The following is a 19,989-nucleotide window of genomic DNA, read 5'->3' as shown; positions in this document are numbered from 1 at the left end:
ATCTTTAGTATTTTGAGAATCACAGCTCTGTTGGGCTGGGGGAGAAGGAGCCAAGTAAATCTTAGAGGAAAGTGCAAGTGACATCTTTTTGTGCCTCTTTGCACCCAGGTCAACTACAGGCAAAGCATTGACAAGCTGAAGTACAGCTCTGTGACCAACACCCCTCAGATTGTTCAAGCCAAAATCAATGCCCAGCAACTGAGTCATGTAAGTGGCCCACCCTTGCCGGAATGGGTATGGAGGACTTGTGTTTGCTTTGTGGGGTCTGGATAAATGGCTCCCTAAAGATTTGACTCCCATTGATGGGGACATATGTCCTATTACAATCATGAAATGACTTATTTGATTTAAACTTAAAAATTTTTTTTATTATATATATATATTTTTTATTTCCCCAATACATTGTTTTTTTTCCTACTGTACAGCATGGTGACTCAGTTACACACACATGTATACATTCTCTTTTCTCACATTATAATGCTCCATCATAAGTGACAAGACATAGTTCCCAATGCTAGACAGCAGGATCTCATTGCTTTGATTTAAACTTTTTATTATAGAAAATGTTAAATACATTCAAAAGTATAAAGGCTAGCATAATAAACCCGCAGGCACCTATCGCTCAGATGTAACAACTATCAACTCATGGCCAGTTTTGCTTCTCTATGCCTATCCACTTCCTCCCTCCCTATTATTTTGAAGAAAATTCCAGCTGTTATATAGTTTAGTCTATAAATATTTTTGTATGATAAAATAATACTAAAAGCTAAAAATAATTTTCCGCTTATTTATATCATTTTAATATGTCACACCAGAAAGCTAAAAACAATTCTCAACATCACAATGTCCACTTGGCAATTAGCATTCCAGTTGTCTCCTAAGGTGTAATATTTTTTTCCCTGTTAATCTTTTTTTTCTCTCTCTCTCCTTCTCTCTCTTTTTTTATTTTTGGCCATGGTGTATAACAGCTTGATGTGGGATCTCAGTTCCCAGACCAGGGATTGAACCCAGGCTGCAGTGGTGAAAGGACTGAGTCTTAACCACTAGGCCACCAGGGAACTCCTTTCTCTCTCTTCTTTTCCTTCAAATTGTTGAAGAAACTGGACTGTTTATCCTTTAAAGTTTCCCACGTCTGAGCTTCGCTGACTGCATCCCAGCGTGGGCTTCATGTGCTTCTCAGGCCTCGAAATACCTATAATATCATAGTTAGATCTATAGGTTTGATCAGGTTCAGGTTTAACTTGAGAACAAGACAACTTCTCAGATGATGCTATGTAATTCCATTGGGAATTACGTGTCTGGTTGGCTGCCTTTTGCGTGTGATTTAAAACGGCTTTTTCCCAGTAGGCATTTGATAATTACTCTTTGAGTATCTACCTTGCTTAGAACAAGAGGTTTAGCTCAGCAGCCAGTGAAAAAATAAATTTCATACCTTCAAGAGCTTCAGAGGAGAGTTGGTGATGTAGCCACAGGGACATCTTTTGCAAGCTCATAATTATTATTATTATTTTTTTTGTCTTTTGTCTTTCGTCCTTTTTTAGGGCTGTACCTGCAGCATATGGAAGTTCCCAGGCTAGGGGTCTAATCGGAGCTATTGCTGCAGGCCTATGCTGGAGCCACAGCAACGCCAGATCCAAGCCATGTCTTCGACCGATACCACAGCTCACGGCAACACCAGATCCTTAACCCACTGAGCAAGGCCAGGATCGAACCCACAACCTCGTGGTTCCTAGTCAGATTCATTTCCGCTGCACCACAATGGGAATTCCTGCAAGCTCATAACTTTGAACGTGACCTTTGACTTGTTTGACTTGTCTTTTGGCATCTTCAGTCAATTTAAAATATTCATGAAATTATAGGCTTCCATGTAAATCGCCTTTTTCCAGAAACTCCTTCTCAGCGGTGGGCCTTCGGAGAAAGTGAAGAAGAGAGTGCTGTCTCCAAAGTTCTCCTCTCGCCATGTAAAACCTTTGCCCTTACCTTTTGGGCTTATTTTAAATCCAACAGGTGAATTACCGCGCCGACTATGAGAAGAATAAGTTGAATTACACATTGCCCCAGGACGTACCTCAGCTGGTGAAGGCCAGAACCAATGCTGAATTGTTTAGTGAGGTAAGCATGGGTGAGAAGCGTGGGGCTTATGCCCAGATGCGGAAATGAAGATGCAAGGCTGGTCCAGCACACAGGGACCGGGGACTCTTGTGTCCATGGAGAGCTCCTCAGAGACACCCATCATGTCAGAGTTTGGAATTCTGCTGTCTCACGGCATGTGGCAGTTCCCAGGGATAAATCAGTCACGACAATTGAATTCTCACTGTGTGTGCACATGTGTGGTGTGTGCTGGAACACACGCCTTCGCCATCCCCATCCTGATGACGTCTAGCTGGTGCTTCGCTGTGTGAGTAGAATTTAAGTTTTAAGAAGACCAATCTTTTCTTTAATTTTATGATTTTTATTTTTTCTATCATAGTTGATTTACAGTGTTTGGTCAGTTTCTACTGTACAGCAAAGTGACCCAGTCATAGGTATACATTCTTTTTCTCACATTATCCTCCATCATGGTCCATCACAAGTGACTGGATATAGTTCCCTGTGCTATACAGCAGGATCTCATTGCTTATCTGCCCCAAATGCAATAGTTTGCATCTATTAACCCCTGACTCCCAGTCCATCCCACTCCCTCCCCTTCCCCCTTGGTAACCACAAGTCTTTCCTCTAAGTCCATGAGTTTCTTTTCTGTGCATAGGTTTGTTTGTGCCATATATTAGATTCCAGATATAAGTGATATCATATGGTATTTGTGTTTTTCTGACTTACTTCACTTAGTATGAGAGACTCTAGTTCCATCCGTGTTGCTGCAAATGTCATTGTTTCATTCTTTTTTATGGCTGAGTAGTATTCCATTGTTTATATATACCACATTGTCTTAGTCCATTCATAAAAGACCAGTCTTAATCACCAGATTCTTCCAGGAGTCACAAGTGGGCTGTGATTAGGCTTCTCATTCTAGATGGGACTTGTAAGGCAGGAGAATTTAAAAAGTGACTACCTCGGGAAGGGGAGAGAGAGATTAGGAGTTTGGGATTAACATATACACACTACTGTATATGGGATGGGTAAACAAAAGGGACCTACTGCACAGCACAGAGAACTATACTCGATATCTTTTTTTTTTCTTTCTTTCAGGGTGGCATGCGGCATGTGGAAATTCCCAGGCTAGGGGTCAAATCAGAGCTACAGCTTCCAGCCTACACCACAGCCACAGCAAGCCTCATCTATGACATACACCACAGCTCATGGCAACACCGGATCCTTAACCCTCTGAGCAAGGCAAGGGATTGAACCCACATCCTCATGGATACTAGTTGGGTTCGTTACTACTGAGCCACAGTGGGAACTCCCTTGATATCTTATAATAACCTATAAGGAAAAAGAATATATAAATATATACATATATGTGTGTGTATAGCTAAATCACTTTGCTATGCACTTGAAACTGGCACAACGTTGTAAATTAACTCTGCCTCCATTAAAAAATAAGTAAAAAAGAACTAACCTTTTCTGTGTGCTGGACACTAGGATAGGCACTTTACACATGGAACTATTCAATATTATAATTCAATATTATAACAACCCCATGCAGATGTTTATTGTAGAGACATGGTGATGTGGGCTTTGGTATCAGATGGACAAAGAGAGTCAGGTGTTACCACCATGGCAGTAGTAATACCTTACGTCTGCATTTCACCTTACAAGCTTAGCATATCTGTTTGCCTGCATAAAATTTATCCTCACAGCCATCCTGAGACAGATATTATAATATTATTTTTGCAAGTGGTAAACTGAGGACTAAAGAGGTAAAGCAATTGGCCAGAGGTCACATGACCAGGAAACGACCATACTGGGATGAACGCATGGGTCTTCGCTTTGTCCTCATGACCCTATTCCCACTGCCCCTTGTGACCCCACAGCAATTGAGTAAATTTCTGTTCAACTTCTGGCCAGATGCTGGATAGCGACTGCCATTCACCTGTGCTTTTGTTTGTCAGGTTAAATACAAAGAAGGCTGGGAGAAGACAAAGGGGAAAGGATTTGAGATGAAGCTGGATGCCATGTCTCTGCTGGCCGCAAAAGCCTCCGGAGAGCTTGCTAGCAATGTAGGTTTTCTCTCGTTAACTCAGAAATGCATAAGAAATGGTTCCAGGAAAACGTCAGTGGTCCCGCAGCAAAAAATAATGACTGTTCACATTGTAAACGTCGTGGTACTTTAATCTTCTACTTCTACTGGGTTGGAGAAAAACTGGGAGGTGTTTTTTTCGGAATTGTTCCCCTTGCACTTGTTAAAACCACAGCCCCTGAGATGGCAAAGTTTCTCTCTCACTCACAGTCAACCTTCCTTTTTCTCTCAAGATTAAATACAAAGAAGAATACGAAAAAGCAAAAGGCAAAGTCCTGGGAACTACAGACACCAGGCTTCTGCACTCCCTGCAGGTGGCCAAGATGAGCAGTGAGGTAAACTCTCTCCGATTCCGCAAGCCTTCATGTAGACTTGTGTCACTGGGAAAAGTTTTTCCCAGTCTGCTTACCCAAGACTTACTTTTTTCCACTTCCACTTTCAATTTCTTTCCTGGCTTATGTGAAAAGTGCTGCCTGCCTCTTTACTTTACCAAAGGATGTTATTCTTTTAAAATAGATGAGAAGCATGTGGTCCCTAAGGGGTAACTGGCATCTACTGTTCAAGGTACAAAGGGTACCTTGAACCCGTCTACTCATTCTGCACATGTTTACTGAACAGGTGCTCTGTGCAGGATACTGTGTCAGACACTGGGGCTGTAAGAACAAACAGCACATCACTGATTCCTCCCTAATGGAGCTCAATTCTACTGGGAGAGTTAGACAGGAAGCACTTTATTTATTGTGCTGATGTCCTAGATGAGTCCTGTGGTCCAAATACATGGGGTATTCAAAATATTTGGCCAGTAACTAGGGCATCCAGACTCCAACCACTCAAAATGATGCTGCTTGTAAAGAACTGTAATGGCTGGAGAGTAACTTTGGTAGATGTCCCTCACCAAGAGTCTCTGGGAAGGAGAGGACTGGTCAGACTTGGTTTCCAATCACATGTTCCCTGTCAATGCCAAACAGGCAAAAAGGAAACACGGGCATTGGCTTTCTGCTTTATGGTTGCCTGCTCTAAGTGTTGAGGCCAACTTATGCTGCTTCGATGGTGCAACCAGATGTAATTCCCCCATGAGTCACTGCAGAGCCATGGCTTGAATAGAATAAGAGAGTTGGCATCTGGGTCACCATTTTGGATGTGTCTGCAGATGGAGCCCTAGGATGCACATAGTCATGAAGCATACAAAGACATTGCAAATTTGGCTTCAGTGTAGACAGAGAACAGCTTAGTATTTCATATTGGCAGTTGAAACAAATGGGGCCAAAAAAGATGGTCTTGCCAAAAGTTGTATAGTAGTCAGTGGTAGTGGAGGAGGAGAGAATTAGACCCTAGAACTCTTACTTACTGGCACCATATTGCTTCTACTGTACTGTCTTGCGTCACCATCACCCCATCACCACCACCATCACCCCATCACCATCACCACCACCACCATCATCACCACCATCACCCCATCACCATCACCATCATCCCATCACCATCACCACCACCATCACCCCATCACCACCATCATCACCCCATCACCACCACCATCACCCCATCACCACCACCATCACCCCATCACCCCATCACCACCACCACCACCATCACCCCATCACCAGCACCACCACCAGCATTCATCATCATCATCACCCCCATCCATCCTCACCCACATCATCACTAATAACTTTTATCAAGTGTTTGCTGTATACCTTCCCTATACTAAGTGGGTTTGGGCTATTATTTTGTTTACTTTTCAAAATACCCCTTCAAAGATAATGATTCCTTGGAGAGGTGATGTGACTTTCCAGAGGTCATCTAGCTGGCAAAGGGCAAATTAGATTGGAACTCAAGCTTGTCTGACTCTGGAACTTGCCAAGCTGTGTAATTTTGCCTCTTAAAGCTTCTACAGAAACCATGGGCAGAGTTTTCTCTTCCTGCAACACCCTGGTAAAGAGCATTAGGAGGAATTCCTCCCAGAGACAAAATAGTGTGACACCTCAGTTCCCAGGTGCCACCACTGTACAGAGCCAGGACTTGGGTCACACCCTTCAGACAGACAGGTGGCATTGCCCAGCATGCCAATTCCCCATGGAAGCCTGGGCTTCTTTGCTGAATCTTTACATCACTCCTGTCAAGGCAGGCTTCAAGTAATATGCCTTGTTTTGGTGCATTCAGGTTGAATACAAGAAAGGCTTTGAAAAGAGTAAGACCCACTTTCACCTGCCCATGGACATGGTCAACATCAGGCATGCGAAGAAGGCCCAAGCTCTGGCCAGTGACCTTGACTACAGGAAAAAACTGCATGCATACACCGTGCTGCCTGAAGATATGAAGACTCTTTGGGCCAAGAAAGCTTACGGGCTCCAGAGTGAGGTGAGCCCTCACTCTTTGCTGATTCTCCCTGTGCCTCTCTTGAAATTGGATAGGGTGATGCTTTCAGAGGGCTTTTGAACATATGCATGAGTCTATTACATAACTGAGAGGGCTGGGAAGAACTATTGGAGGTGTGCCGGGCCCAGGGAGGATGGCTGGGGAGGTAGAGAGAGAGAATCAAGACAGTGGAGACTAGAGGATGGAGGATTGGGACTCAGAGCTCTTTCAAAAGTCAAGATGTGTTGGTAATGGCATGAGCAAGGAAGAAGCAAGTGTCCAAAGTGGTAAATAAGTCTGGGAAAGGTAGCAAGTTGGCAGCTAAGATCCTCAGTGGAAAAAGTCTGAAAAGCCCTCTTTTTGGTAAAGTGCTGGTGTTTCGGAGATCAGGTAGAACAGCCTCTTCTGATTCCAAGGTGGGCCAGTGGCCTCACCCTCAAGTGGAGTTTTGCCCACTCTAAAAGAGATGGGGGCAGCTTTTCTATGGAGAAGAAAACAGGAGCAATCATTTTCCTAACTCTCCTGTTAACTCTGCCCCAGCCACATCCATATGTCTGCTTAGAGCTTGGCTTTTCTCTTGCAGCTGCAGTACAAGGCCGACCTGGCCTGGATGAAGGGAGTCGGGTGGCTGACCGAGGGCAGTCTCAATCTGGAACAAGCCAAGAAGGCAGGACAGCTGGTCAGCGAGGTAACCTGAGCCCAGGCCCCCAGTTGCCAGTCCTTGTCAGCCCCAGTCACCACCGAGAGCCACCTTTCCTCCCCAACCCCCAGGCTTATTTGGATTGAAACTCAGAGGAGCACTTCTTCCTTTTGCATGCACAGTACGCCCTAGACTAACTTTCCACACCCCAAAGCTTCCCTGGGAGGTGTTTGTAAGAGGCCAACCGATTTACTTTGTGTAGTGGTTGCACCCAAAGCATAGATCAGACGGGTTGTAGCACAGGTCTGTTTGCCCAGAGGAAATGTGTTTGTCATGTCGGAAGAGTGTGATTCCTTCTGGATCAGAGAACCTGGTGTTTGCAGGTCAGCACACTCCTTAAGGCTGTGCCTCAAACTCACTGCCGACTTCGGGCGAGTCACTCAACCCTTCCGATCTTCTTTCTCTGGTTTAAAAATGAGATGGTTGAGTAGGATGCTCTCCAAAGGGCCTGTGCCTCCGAGCCTGTGCTTCTCTTCGCACTGTGTGGAGCTGGCTTTGGCAGCAGACAGAGGAGGACTTTTGAAGGGCATTTCATTTAGAGATGTGGCTATTTCAGGAACTGTTTGGGATCTTCAAAGGGGATTCTTATTTCAGTCCAGGAAGTCTAGTCGGCATTTCTCTTGCATACGGTAATAATAGCGATAATAACAGCTGCCATTTATGGGCTGATAATAGTTATGTAACCACTGCTGTCACTTACTGACAACTTTGAGTATAGGATATACCTGTTGTTCCTTGGTTGCTCGCACTTATTATCTTTTGTGAGTAGATGCTATTATTCTATTCCTATCCCCATTTTACACATATGTGGAAGGTGAGACTAAGTCACACTCCAGTAAGTAGGGGAGCTGGGAGCCATACCTGGTATTTTGTGGTGCCCCAACACTTGGCCATTAAGCAATATCAGATCCCCAAAACTTATCTTGTAATTTATCCTTCTTTTTGCACTGTACTCACCCTTCTCACAGACACAAACACACTTCAGGTTGGAGGGTACGAATAAGGAAAAGTAGAGAGAAGAGAATATCCTTGAGGGAACTTCTTTGAGACCAACCAAAATCCAAGTGGAATAAGCCAAGCCCTATTCTTCTTGGATAGGGTGCAGTCAGGGGACCCATCCAGCTCCCCTTTCCCCCTTGGAAAGTCCTTGTCCTATCTCACTATCTGCACCTGCTAATTTTCAAGCTCCTCGAGGGCCAGGAAGCTATCAGTTCCTTTGCCTTTTTCATGTCCCTGCTGGGCCTCAGACAGGGTGGGTTCTTGGCTCCCAGTTAAGCATGTGTGATTTGACCAGCGCAGAGGCTGGCCCCAGGAATTTCCAACCACGGAAGGACAATGTGACTTCCTTCAATTATGTGGCAAAGGAGTTTTCCCATTCAACACACATGAGAAAGGAAAGTTACAAGTCACTTTGGAATATTTTTTCTAGAATTCTTTTTTTTTTCCCGAACGGAGGACATTTGGGATTTTCAATGTTCCAATCCCTATTTTGGGTGCGGTTGGTGTTGCCAGCCCTCTTGCTGACAGTGCCGGGGGCTCTGCTCGTCTGATTGCCCCACCTCATGGAGCTTCAGCTGCCTTTCTCATCAACTCTGGCAACTCCAGGGGAAGGGCCAGAGGAACTAGCCTCTCAGAAGTACTCAAAGTCCCCCAGGTGGGGACAGAATGAGCACATTTGAAATTCTCCCAGTGACTTCGTGGCTGTGAGATAGGCACATGATGGGGATAAGCATTCAGTGACCTGGGGCACTGAGAACCGTGAGGGCAAATCCCACCTGGCCTCCCTCCTTTCAATTGTGGCTCCTGGTGTTTCCCTTTGTTAGAGCCAGTACTTCCCACATCATCCTGACCGCCCCATGAATAAGTCACAGTGGACATAGGGACCACTTATTCTGCCCGAGGACTCCACTGATGGAAAGCATGGCGTTGAAGCCTCCACACCACTGCGGTGAGGCAGCCTCTATCATTGTCCGCAGTGCGCAGTGCCAGCCCAAGCGGCTCAGGTGATTCAGTGATGTGCCCAAGGCGTGAAGCCGGAAAGAGGTAGAAGGAAGATTTGGACCTTGGGATTCATAGTATAAAGTCCAGGTTCCCTCCATCTCACGTTGCGGTGTCAGATCTAGATTTATAAAGTAGATCCATCCCAGGGCACACAGGATTCGCTGAAGGAAGTTCAAGTCACCATTCAGTAGTAGCAACTAAAACGAGCTCACTGGGGCTTGTAGTCTCAGATCTGCGTGGTCCTCTTTAAACTGTAGAACCAGCTGGAGCATCCCCCCCATCCCAGGGAAATGCTTGTATCACAGAAAGTGTGTGTGTGTGTGTGTGTGTGTGTGTGTGTGTGTGTACGCTTAGGTGATGGGGTAGGCCAGTCCTAATGCTACAGGGTCCCCTTTCTTTGGAAACAGAAAAACTACAGGCAGAGGGTGGATGAGCTGAAGTTCACCAGTGTAACCGACAGTTCGCAGATGGAGCACGCCAAGAGAAGCCAGGAGCTGCAGAGTGGGGTGAGTCCCAGGCTGCCCTTTTCCCAACAGGCTGCTATGTCATGGGCCTGGGAACCTCTGGGGACAGCAGAAGGTGCTGCCCAGACATGATCCAGGAACCAAAGAGCCTTTCCTTTGAATAGGCTGGACCCAACTTTCCACAGGCTTCCACGCCTCCCTGCCTCACCCACCACTCTTCTCCTCTGGTTGCTAGGGATAGAGGTCAACTGACATTCCTTTCCAGCTCTCTGTCTTGCCTAGTTCCTTATTGCTCCTTCTTCTCTCTCTCATCAAAGACCCCGTAATTCTGGAGCCAGTAGAGAATTGTCTTGGGAGGAGGACAGCATTTGTGGGATGTTTGCATCTCATGCCCACTTGAGCTCAAAGATGGGAGATAAGACAATGAAACACCAGATAAGTTATTTACATGTTAGTGGTCAACAACCAAGCAGGTGTAGTTGTGACCCTCTGGCCAGGACCTTTCTGGGTTTTCTTCCTAAAGGTCCAGGTGCACCTGCCAGGAAGGATACCATCAACATAACTCAGTGCCTGCAGAAATCCACTGTATGGGAAACTCAAGTTGGAAGGGGAAGAGAGAAAGAGCAGAAGTGGGAGTTCCCATCGCGGCGCAGTGGTTAACGAATCCGACTAGGAACCATGAGGTTGCTGGTTCAATCCCTAGCCTTGCTCAGTGGGTTAAGGGTCCAGTGTTGCGGTGAACTGTGGTGTAGGTTGCAGACTCGGCTTGGATCCCGTGTTGCTGTGGCTCTGGTGTAGGCTGGCAGCTACAGCTCCGATTAGACCCCTAGCCTGGGAACCTCCATATGCCGCGGGAGCGGTCCAAGAAATGGCAAAAAAAAAAAAAAAAAAAAAAAAAAGAGCGAGCAGAAGTGACAGGTTCTCCACAGAGAATATGTTCACTCATGTTTTTTAGTCATTGCTCACTTTCCAGGTGTCAGTACCTGTGGAGGCCTTAGGGTTGATTGTGGGATGCAGGAGACAGAAGATGCTTCTTTTTCCCACCTGGGGAGTCTGTGCTCCTCTGAGCCCTCTGGTGGGTTGGGTTTGTTTGTTTGTTTGCCATGAACAGTATAGATGGGCACAGCCCAGGGAAGTCAATGCCTCCTTGAGGGAAAAGGAGTGAAAAAGGAAACCTTAGAGGGGTTCCCAGGTTGGTCCCTGGGCCACATTCTCCTCCCAGCCCCTCCCAGCTGCCCCTCTCCCATCGATAGCTTCTTCTGCCTTAAGCCTCATTTCCTGTATGCTGCCAGCCAGCATCTGGTCTGGTTGGCTTACATTGGACTTTCCATGCAAGACACAGAAGAACCGAGCAGTCAGCCACCTCCACCCCTGCCACCTGCTCCTGACCCAGTACTCTCTTCCGACAGGTGGCCTACAGGGCTGGGAACGAGCAGTCTGTCCATCAGTACAGCATCAGCAAAGATGAGCCTCTTTTCCTGCAGGCCCGAGCCAATGCTGCCAATCTCAGCGAGGTACCACAAGAGGGAGTGGGCAGCCAGGGCTCTGCTCCCCTGTGTGTAGGTGCCTGGTCCACAGAACCTACCAGCCATATTGGTGTGCTGTGTAGACAGAGCCTGTATGTACCTTGCTCTTGACCAGTGTTTTAGGGGGAAGGAAGGGTGGCCTTCTGTGGGAATGAGCTGGTGGGAGATTTGTGCCACTGATTATGTGATGGGATAGGAGGCAGTGGTTTTTCTGGGGTCAGAGTTGAAACAGTGTAAGAAGGAAGTGAATAAGAGCTCAGGCCTTAGCTTGAAACTCCCTGTTTGACCCTGGTTTCTAATACTCAACAGGTGTGCGACCTGGGGCAGTTTCTTTGCTCTTGGTTGTCACGTTAGTGAATGAGGGCTCTCCTGGTCCCTTCACACCTTGTTGCCTGGAGGAGGCTTCCATGCACCGATGTACAGAAAGCATTGGGAGGCCTGTGCACAGGGCAGCTCTTCCTTAGACACGAAAGCTTGCCTAGTCCCAACTTGCTTCTCTTCTTCTCAGGAGGGGCCTTTCCTGGCTCTTCCATTCAGCTCCCGGGTCTCTGGGGTCCTGATCCGAGTAATGGGTAGAGGGAAGAATTGGAGGGAGCCACAGAGGCTACATTGATTCATACACAGATGGAGGGGAGCCTTCCAGAAGAAAGAACTTGAAACCTGGAGGTGGGGGCAGGACAGGAAAGGAGAGGGGCAAGGAAAAGACCCTTGAGGACTAGAGTTTGGGCTTAGAGAGAGAAAGGGGTGCGGCTGGAGCAGCTGCTGGGCCGGGTGGGTGTGCAGACATCTCAGAAATGCTGCTGTGTGTTGTGCAATATTATCCCACCTGTGCATGTCATTAAGACTTCTGCGAAGACTCCTAGTATTTTCCAAGGCTTCTGGAGTTCCGTTTCTGCTTCTTTTGGCTAAAGCCCTGTGTGACAAGAGGGCTTAAGGGAGGAACAAGAAGGCCTGGCAGTGTTCAGGTTACAGGTTTCTTCTCTGGCTCTTGGGGCTTCTATGGAGAGATGTAATGGGTGTTTGCCTCCTGGAGAAGTCGTTACAGAGTCCAAGGGAAGCCCTCTCACATGCAGACCGTCTCTTTTCTCCTAAATCCCCTTAGAAACTGTATAAGAGCAGCTGGGAAAGTCAGAAGGCAAAAGGGTTTGAGCTGCGCCTTGACTCCTTGGCCTTCCTGGCAGCCAAAGCCAAGAGGGACCTGGCCAGTGAGGTGAGTCTGCCCCCAACTTGTACCTGACACCGCAAGTCCTGATACTGACATTTGGGAGCATCTGGACGAGTCTGGGTAGGCTCGTAATCTCTTTGAGCCTCAGGGCTCTAATCTGTAAAATGGGGCTAAACACGACTGCCTCACAGTGAGAGAATCGTGTAAATGTCTAGCACGCCACTTGCCGCTCACTGGTTTTGTTAAGGGGTAACTGATTATCGGTGGCAGTAGCATGCGTGGTAATCCCCATCAATCATTTTACAATAAACTGATGCCAGAGATATCCCATGGCTTTCTAAGGATGTGGAGGCCTGCTGATGGTTAAGAGTGCAGGCTCTGGTGTTGGAGAGACTTGGCATAAAATCCCAGCCCCATCACCTTCTAGCTTGTGACTTTGGGCAGGTTGTTTAACCTTTCAAAATCTCAGTTAACTCCTGGGTAAATTGGTAAATGCAAAGTGGTTATGAGGCAATGAAATGAATTGATGTATGTTAAGTGTTCTGTAGTCCCCCTGCTGTGTATTACGAGTCTGATGTGAGATAAGGAGCCTGGGCCAGAATGTAAGTCAAACTCTGCTTCCTTCATCGAGAAAGTCTTGCTTCCAAAAATTACTACCCACACACACATATTCTATATCTATTGGGTGTGCATGTATATATATTATATATAGTACATATATACACAAAATACATATCCATTAATGTATATAGGTATTAGCTGCATTGAACAGTGGCTTGGCAATATGGCTGATTTACATTATGACACAAGCCCCTTATCTCATCAACAAACCAGCACTTGTCTGCAGATGCACCTTGGGTGGCACAGATTTATACCATGCCTGGCTCATTGTAAGTGTTCAGTAAGTCAAGGTGATTATGGACACGGTTGTCATTGTTGCTGTTGGCAGAGATGAGATTAGAGCCCAGGTCGCCTGATGGCCACAGTAACAATGTGGAAGTGAGGCTGCACACCAGTATCCTGTGAGAGTCTTCAAAGCATGTCCATATTTACTCTTTCTTGGGATCCTTATCACTCTTGGCCTAGCGTTTCTTTTTCAGGCCAGTGTGCTCCCTTTTGTTTCCCATAAATCCTAAATATTTATATGTAACCCAGTTATAGTTAATTGGAGCTTCTTTCTGAAACAGCAGTCGTGTTTTAGATATTCCGTGTCTTTTTCCTTTTATGATGACTTTCTCTTTATAATATTCTCCCTATGACCAAAAAAAGATTTTAACGTGGCTTTCATGAAAGCCAGGAGCCACTTTAAAATTGACCCAGATAGAGGAGTTCCCGCTGTGGTGCAGTGGGATTGGCGGCATCTCTGGAGTCCTGGGATGCAGGTTCGATCCCCCACCCGGCACAGTGGGTCAAGGATCCTGCATTGCCACAGTAGGTTGCAGCTCTGGCTCAGATCTGATCCCTGGCCTTGGAGCTCCATATGCCATGGGTTGGCCAAAAAAGAAAATTAAAAAAAAAATCAACCCAGATAGAGTAATCTCAAGTAATATAGAGACAAGACGGAATTTCAGGAGGAAATAGGAAGAAGACTGTTTTATAGCTGAGCTTTCTGGCAGCCAAGACAACAAGGGAAATGAATAGTAATATTTTTTTACACAGTTTTTGAACATTTATTTTTTTGTTTACTTCCCTGAATAACGGGTAGCCAAGCTATAACCATTCACATTCAAAAGCATCCATAAACCTATCTCTTTTTTTTACTCAATTAATTTTATTACATTTATAGTTGTACAGTGGTCATCACAACCCAATTTTATAGCATTTCCATCCCAAACCCCAGCGCATCCCCCCCGCCCCCCCCAGCCTGTCTTCTTTGGAACTATGTTTTTCAGACTCTGTGAGTCAGTGTCTGTTCTCCAAATAAGTTCAATGTATCTTTTTTTTTAGATTCCACATGTAAGTGATAGCATATGGCATTGGTGTCTCACTGTCTATCTTCACTTAAGATGATAATTTCTAGGTCCATCCATGTTGCTGCAAATGCCATAATTTCTTTCCTTTTGATGGCTGAGTAGTATATTCCATTGTGTGTATGTACCACATCTTCTTTATCCACTCCTCTGTCGATGGACATTTAGGTTGTTTCCATGTCTTGGCTATTGTATCTAATAGTAATGCAGTGAACATTGGAGTACATGTACCTTTTCCAGTCATGGTTTTCTCTGGAGTAGTAATATTTAATTTCACTGTTGGATGAAAGGAAATACATCAGTTGTTCAAAGGTGACAAATGTTTTATGACACCAATTCTAGCAGTGTCATACGAGTATCTAGTGTCCTGTGGCTTTAACTTTCACGCGTGCCTTGATACTTAATTCCTCTAGGAGATGCTAATGTACCCCCCCACACCCCCATCCCCACCCCACCCTCTCCCTGTCCTCCAGGTGAAGTACAAGGAGAACTATGAGAGGTCCAGAGGGAAGCTCATCGGGGCTCAGTGTGCCCAGGGGGATTCGCACATGAGCCACTCGCTGCAAATGTCCAAGCTGCAGAGTGAACTGGAGTACAAGAAGGGATTTGAGGATACCAAGTCCCAGTGCCACGTCCCCCTGGACATGATCCACCTTGTGCACGCCCGCCAGGCTCAGCACTTAGCCACAGACATAGGCTACAAGACAGCATCCCATCAGTTTACAGCTCTGCCCACAGACATGAAGGTGGAATGGGCCAAGAAGGCTTACGGTTTACAGAGTGATGTAAGCTCTGTGTGTGTGTGTGTGTGTTTTGGTGCAAGGCTTTTCCCAAACCCTCTAGGACATACTTTATGCTTTGGGATACCTGTTTCTGATCCCTAAGTGGAAACATTTTCTCTTCCTAGTGTTTTAACTTTTATTCAAACTATGCCCACTTTCAATCTTATACTACCAAAAGGAAAATCATACAGCTATTTTTCTCTTTTTGGAATTCTGATCCACCTCAGTTTCTTTTTCTTGCTGAGCTGTTGGGGAGTAGCATGTATTTGTGACATTCTTTTTTCTTTTTTTTTCTTTTTAGGGCCGTACTTGTGGCATTTTGGATGTTCCCAGTCTAGGGGTCGAATCATAGGCAGCTGCCAGCCTATGCCACAGCCACAGCAGCACCAAATCCAAGCAGCAGCTCACAGCAGTGCCAGATCCTTAACCCACTGAGCAAGCCCAGGGATGGAACCCGCTTCCTCGTGGATACTGGTGGGGTTCGCTATCTCTGAGCCACAACGGGAACTCCTATTTGTGACATTCTTAACTGTGGCCCACTGTGGGAGAACAGCCCTGGTTACTCCTTCCAACGTCGGTTGTGCCGATTTTAGAACGGGCAGCTTGCCGATCGTCAACAGCCCTCTCCCGTTTCTCCTTATCTTCCCCACCTGCTTCTGTCTGCGTTTGTCTTTGGTTGACTATGTGGGAGAAGGTGGGTGACCTGAAAGGGCAGGTCAGCAGCAGCCAGACTGTCACACGCACAGGTGGGATGGGGGCTGCGCAGACACACCCTGCCAGGTGGGGGTCTTCTGGATGGATGGAGAGGCGATACGCGAGTTTTAGGGAAGTGTCCATTTAAATGGCCTTCCGTTAAAACTACTCCTTGAAGACAAGGAAGGAGATGAGAACTACCCCCCGCCCGGCACAGAGGTTCCTTAGAAGGATGCCTTGGATGCCTTGTGAAATTCCCTCAGCCAGCTCCCTGCCTGCGTTCCGTTGTGAATTCTCATTTTCTTCTCCCCCTGCATGTCATTTTAAACAAGAAACCAGGGAAAGCAGACAATGCGGATGCGCTTCTTCCCGAGGTAGACGCGGGTCTGTAATGAGGGCCGGGGCCCCTCCGATCCTCCCCCAGGAGTGCCGGGCGGGGCCAAGGCCGCCAGCTGCAGGTTGGCTCCAATTAAGGGGGAAATTAATTTACATTTTGGAGCCCTACCTGTGACTGTGCAGAAATGGATAAGACAAAAGCGGTATCTAATTTGACTCAGCTGGCACCAAGGCGACTTTGGGGAGCCAGTAATAGCCCTTTAAACGTCTGCACACTAACAATGGCCTGCCTTTTTTTTTTTTTTTTTTTTTCCCTTTCTCCTTTGTCAGAACCAATACAGGGCAGATATGAAGTGGATGAAAGGCACGGGCTGGGTCGCCACCGGGTCATTAAATGTGGAGCAGGCGAAGAAGGCAGGAGAACTCATTAGCGAGGTGAGATTCCTTGACAGCGTGTGGCAGGCCTGGCTGCATTAGGCGTGCGGCATTTCTGTATAAAATTAAAATAATTTCCACTCAAAAGGCAAAGAAAAAGGCGAAGCTACATGAAAGGCTCCAAATCCAGACTAGGGCTGGTAATTAGAGGGAAACCACATACCAAACACACCCCAGTAGGGGCCCAGAGTGCCCCGGCAAAAACAAAGTGGGTGACAAATGATATTATGAATAATAATGACAATCAAACGGAGCTCAATTGCTCCCCACCAACTTACCTGTTTAATGAAGCAACACGGGAGAGATGATGAAAAGATACATTTATTGCACCCAGAAAGCCCTTTCGTGACTTGCTGCACATTTTCCCCCCTCTTTCTTTCCGCGGCAGTGTAAACAGTTTTTGAATATTCACACGGTGTCAAACACGTGACAGGGCTCTTTTTCGTTGGAGGGGCTCACTTCTGTTTCTGTCTCACTCTTGTCTACCTACCTGTAGCCACCCCAGCTGGACCCGAAGGCATCGTGGCTTCTAAAAGAAGCTTTTTCCTCACATTGTTAGGACAGTGTCCTTGAGCAGACCTTTCAGAGAATAGAAAAAGGACATAGATGATAGATAGATGGATAGAAATAAATACCTGGGTCACTTTGATGGATAGCACAAATCGACAAAACCTTGTAAATCAACTAAGTATAAAAAAAAAAATTAGGAGTTCCCATCGTGGCGCAGTGGTTAACGAATCCGACTAGGAACCATGAGGTTGCGGGTTCGGTCCCTGCCCTTGCTCAGTGGGTTAAGGATCCGGCGTTGCCATGAGCTGTGGTGTAGGTTGCAGACGAGGCTCGGATCCCGCATTGCTGTGGCTCTGGCGTAGGCTGGTGGCTACAGCTGCAATTCGACCCCTAGCCTGGGAACCTCCATATGCCTCGGGAGCGGCCCAAGAAATAGCAACAACAACAACAACAACAAAAGACAAAAGACAAAAAAAAAAAAAAAATTAAAAAAGAAAAAAAAAACTAGATCAGGTTTCTCAACCCTGGCCCCTTGGCCACATTGACAGTTCTTTCTTGTGGGGCTGTCCTGGGCCATACTGAATGTTCGCCAGCATCCTGCCTTTCCACCCAGGATGCTAGTGGCACCCTTTCCCCGTCATGATGACCAGATATGGCTCCAGATACTGCAGCGTGGAGGAGAGCCACTGGGTTGGACGCCTCAGGGAATCGTCGATGTCTCCTGCTGCCAAGGAGGCTGCATACCTGGCACAAGCCAGATCTACTCAGTCATGTCTGTTTGGGGAGGGACTTGCTTAGAAGGCAAGTGAGCATTTGTTTAGTGGCCCCCAGAGCAGCTGTTGGTTCTGCACTTTTCTGGTATGAGAGGAAAGACCATAATGGCTGTGGCTCCAGAAGACGTCAGCCTTGTAATGAGCAACCTGGGGCCATGTTTTGGTCCCAGGGCCTCCTAAATGTATGATTAAAACAGAAGGACACCTGTGATGTAACGCCACCTGCCTAGCACTGATATTTTCCCACGAGAGAGCATTCTCGTTACCTGTCATGTTACACTGCTGATTTCAAAAGGGGCCTCGTTCTGATTGGCCTAATTTCGAGGCATGTGAGTCAACATTCAAGGCTTAGAAGACCCTGGGAGTTCTGTGGAGACTCTGTTATCCTAGGTGGTTCAGTCTCATTAAACCCTCCTAGAAGGATGAGCATGAGAAACTTTTAGAGGAAACATTTAAAGTTGAAAATTCATGATCCCAAACTCTCAATATTGAGCTTCCTCATCAAATGAAGACCACTGTACACATCATGTAGACTCGAAATGATTCCTTCACGCATCCAAGTCTGGCAGCCAAGGGACCTTTTTGGAACCATGTTTTTCCCACAGTGGTCTTAACGTGTCACTGCGTTTTGCACACTTTCTCAACCAGTGTGTGTACCTTTTGTGCTTTGTACCTGTCCTCAAACTTCAGGGAGGCAAGACGTCTTTCAGCAACTCTTCCCAACCATCTCATTCCAGTTTGGCACATTTCCAATTTAGTGTCAAAATGGGTTGACCTTTTAATTCTCAGACAGAACGCCAGGCCTTGTTGAAAGAGCCACACCTAGCATTTAAAGCAGGAGTTAGCAAATCTTTTTTTGTGAAGGACCTGATGGTAAATATTCTTGGCTTTGTGAGCCACACCACTTCTGTTGCATCTACTGACCTCTGCTATTGTAGCGTGATGCAGCCATAGACAGTACGTAAATGAATGAACACGACTGTGTTCTAATAAAACTTTATTTACAAAAACAATTGCTGGCCAAATTCTGCTGGATACTGAACTGTGTCTTCTTAAGACAACTCAGTATACAAAAATCCAACCCAAGAAATAAGAAAGTATTTCTGAAATAGATGTTTGGAGAAAAGATATACTTCATAATCCCATTAAGATAGCAGTTGGTCTAGTCTCCTGGAAATGTGCTTTGATTTAAAAGGAAAGCAAACAAGATAAGACAGGAATTAATTTAAGCATGATTTTTAGAATACTTCAAAATTGAGTATCTGAGAATTTGCCGCATTTGAATTTCTCGTAATTTTTTCGTCTATTTTAGTCTCTCTCAAATTGGATGATGACTCCTTTCAATAAGAGCACCTTTTTCTTCTTATTAGAATATTTTAAAGAATGATTTTAAAGCATATGTTAACTGAACCATTTTCTAAAGTCACTGGATAGTGTATGGTCACCGAGTGTTAAATGCAAGGGGTTTTGACTGTGATAAGCTCTGTCAAGTTCTTTTGTGAGAGGAAAACAGAAAGCTTCAATTGATAAAGCTAACTATGAATGTTCTTTCTTGCTTGGGAGACCCAAACTAAGATCTGTAAACAACTGGGAGACAGTATTTGTAGGCCGTAAAAAGAATCCTTTTCTAATAAGTGTGTATCCTCCAGTATTTTAGTGGTCTAACCTAATTTGGAGATGTTTTCTTTGCACCAGGTAGAAATACTTTAATGTTAATTGACATGAGGTTATTCTTAAATTGAAACAAATATTAACCTGAAGGCACTGAGGATATAAAGATGGAGGAAGCCGAATAATAATTATGTTCACAAATTCACTCTAATCTCAAGCAACCTATGATTTTCTCTTTCAAATGGCATGAAAGAGCAGCACAAAATTCACAGCTTTGATCTTTTTCTGCTCAACAGAAGAAGTACCGTCAGCATCCAGATGCTTTGAAGTTTACCAGTATTAAAGACACTCCGGAGATGGTCCAGGCCAGAATTAGTTATACCCAAGCAGTGGATGTAAGCGATAATGTATATACATTATGACTCTAAGAGTGGGCTCTTCTTTCAACCCTGCGATTGAAGCTGAGGGGTTCTTGGCTTGCTCCTTCTGTT

The 19,989-nt window shown here is 45.8% G+C and overlaps 1 protein-coding gene across 15 annotated transcripts in view; it reads left to right on the top strand.

The window, feature by feature from the left end:
• The window catches only part of NRAP (nebulin related anchoring protein), an 89,901-nt gene that overhangs the window by 39,935 nt on the left and 29,977 nt on the right, over window positions 1–19,989 (top strand). For 4 of the 15 annotated variants that reach the window (XM_021072190.1, XM_021072189.1, XM_021072195.1 and 1 more), the window contains 12 exons: window positions 109–207; window positions 2,008–2,112; window positions 4,050–4,157; window positions 4,411–4,512; window positions 6,338–6,535; window positions 7,116–7,220; window positions 9,641–9,739; window positions 11,107–11,211; window positions 12,326–12,433; window positions 14,832–15,143; window positions 16,500–16,604; window positions 19,795–19,893. In XM_021072190.1, the coding sequence (XP_020927849.1) occupies window positions 109–207; window positions 2,008–2,112; window positions 4,050–4,157; window positions 4,411–4,512; window positions 6,338–6,535; window positions 7,116–7,220; window positions 9,641–9,739; window positions 11,107–11,211; window positions 12,326–12,433; window positions 14,832–15,143; window positions 16,500–16,604; window positions 19,795–19,893 (1,545 nt within the window). 15 annotated transcript variants of the gene reach the window in all.

The sequence above is a fragment of the Sus scrofa genome, chromosome 14, assembly GCF_000003025.6.
Source record: "Sus scrofa isolate TJ Tabasco breed Duroc chromosome 14, Sscrofa11.1, whole genome shotgun sequence".
NCBI lineage: Eukaryota > Metazoa > Chordata > Mammalia > Artiodactyla > Suidae > Sus > Sus scrofa.
The sequence above is the reverse complement of the archived record's forward strand: the minus strand, read 5'-3'. Positions and strand labels throughout refer to the sequence as shown.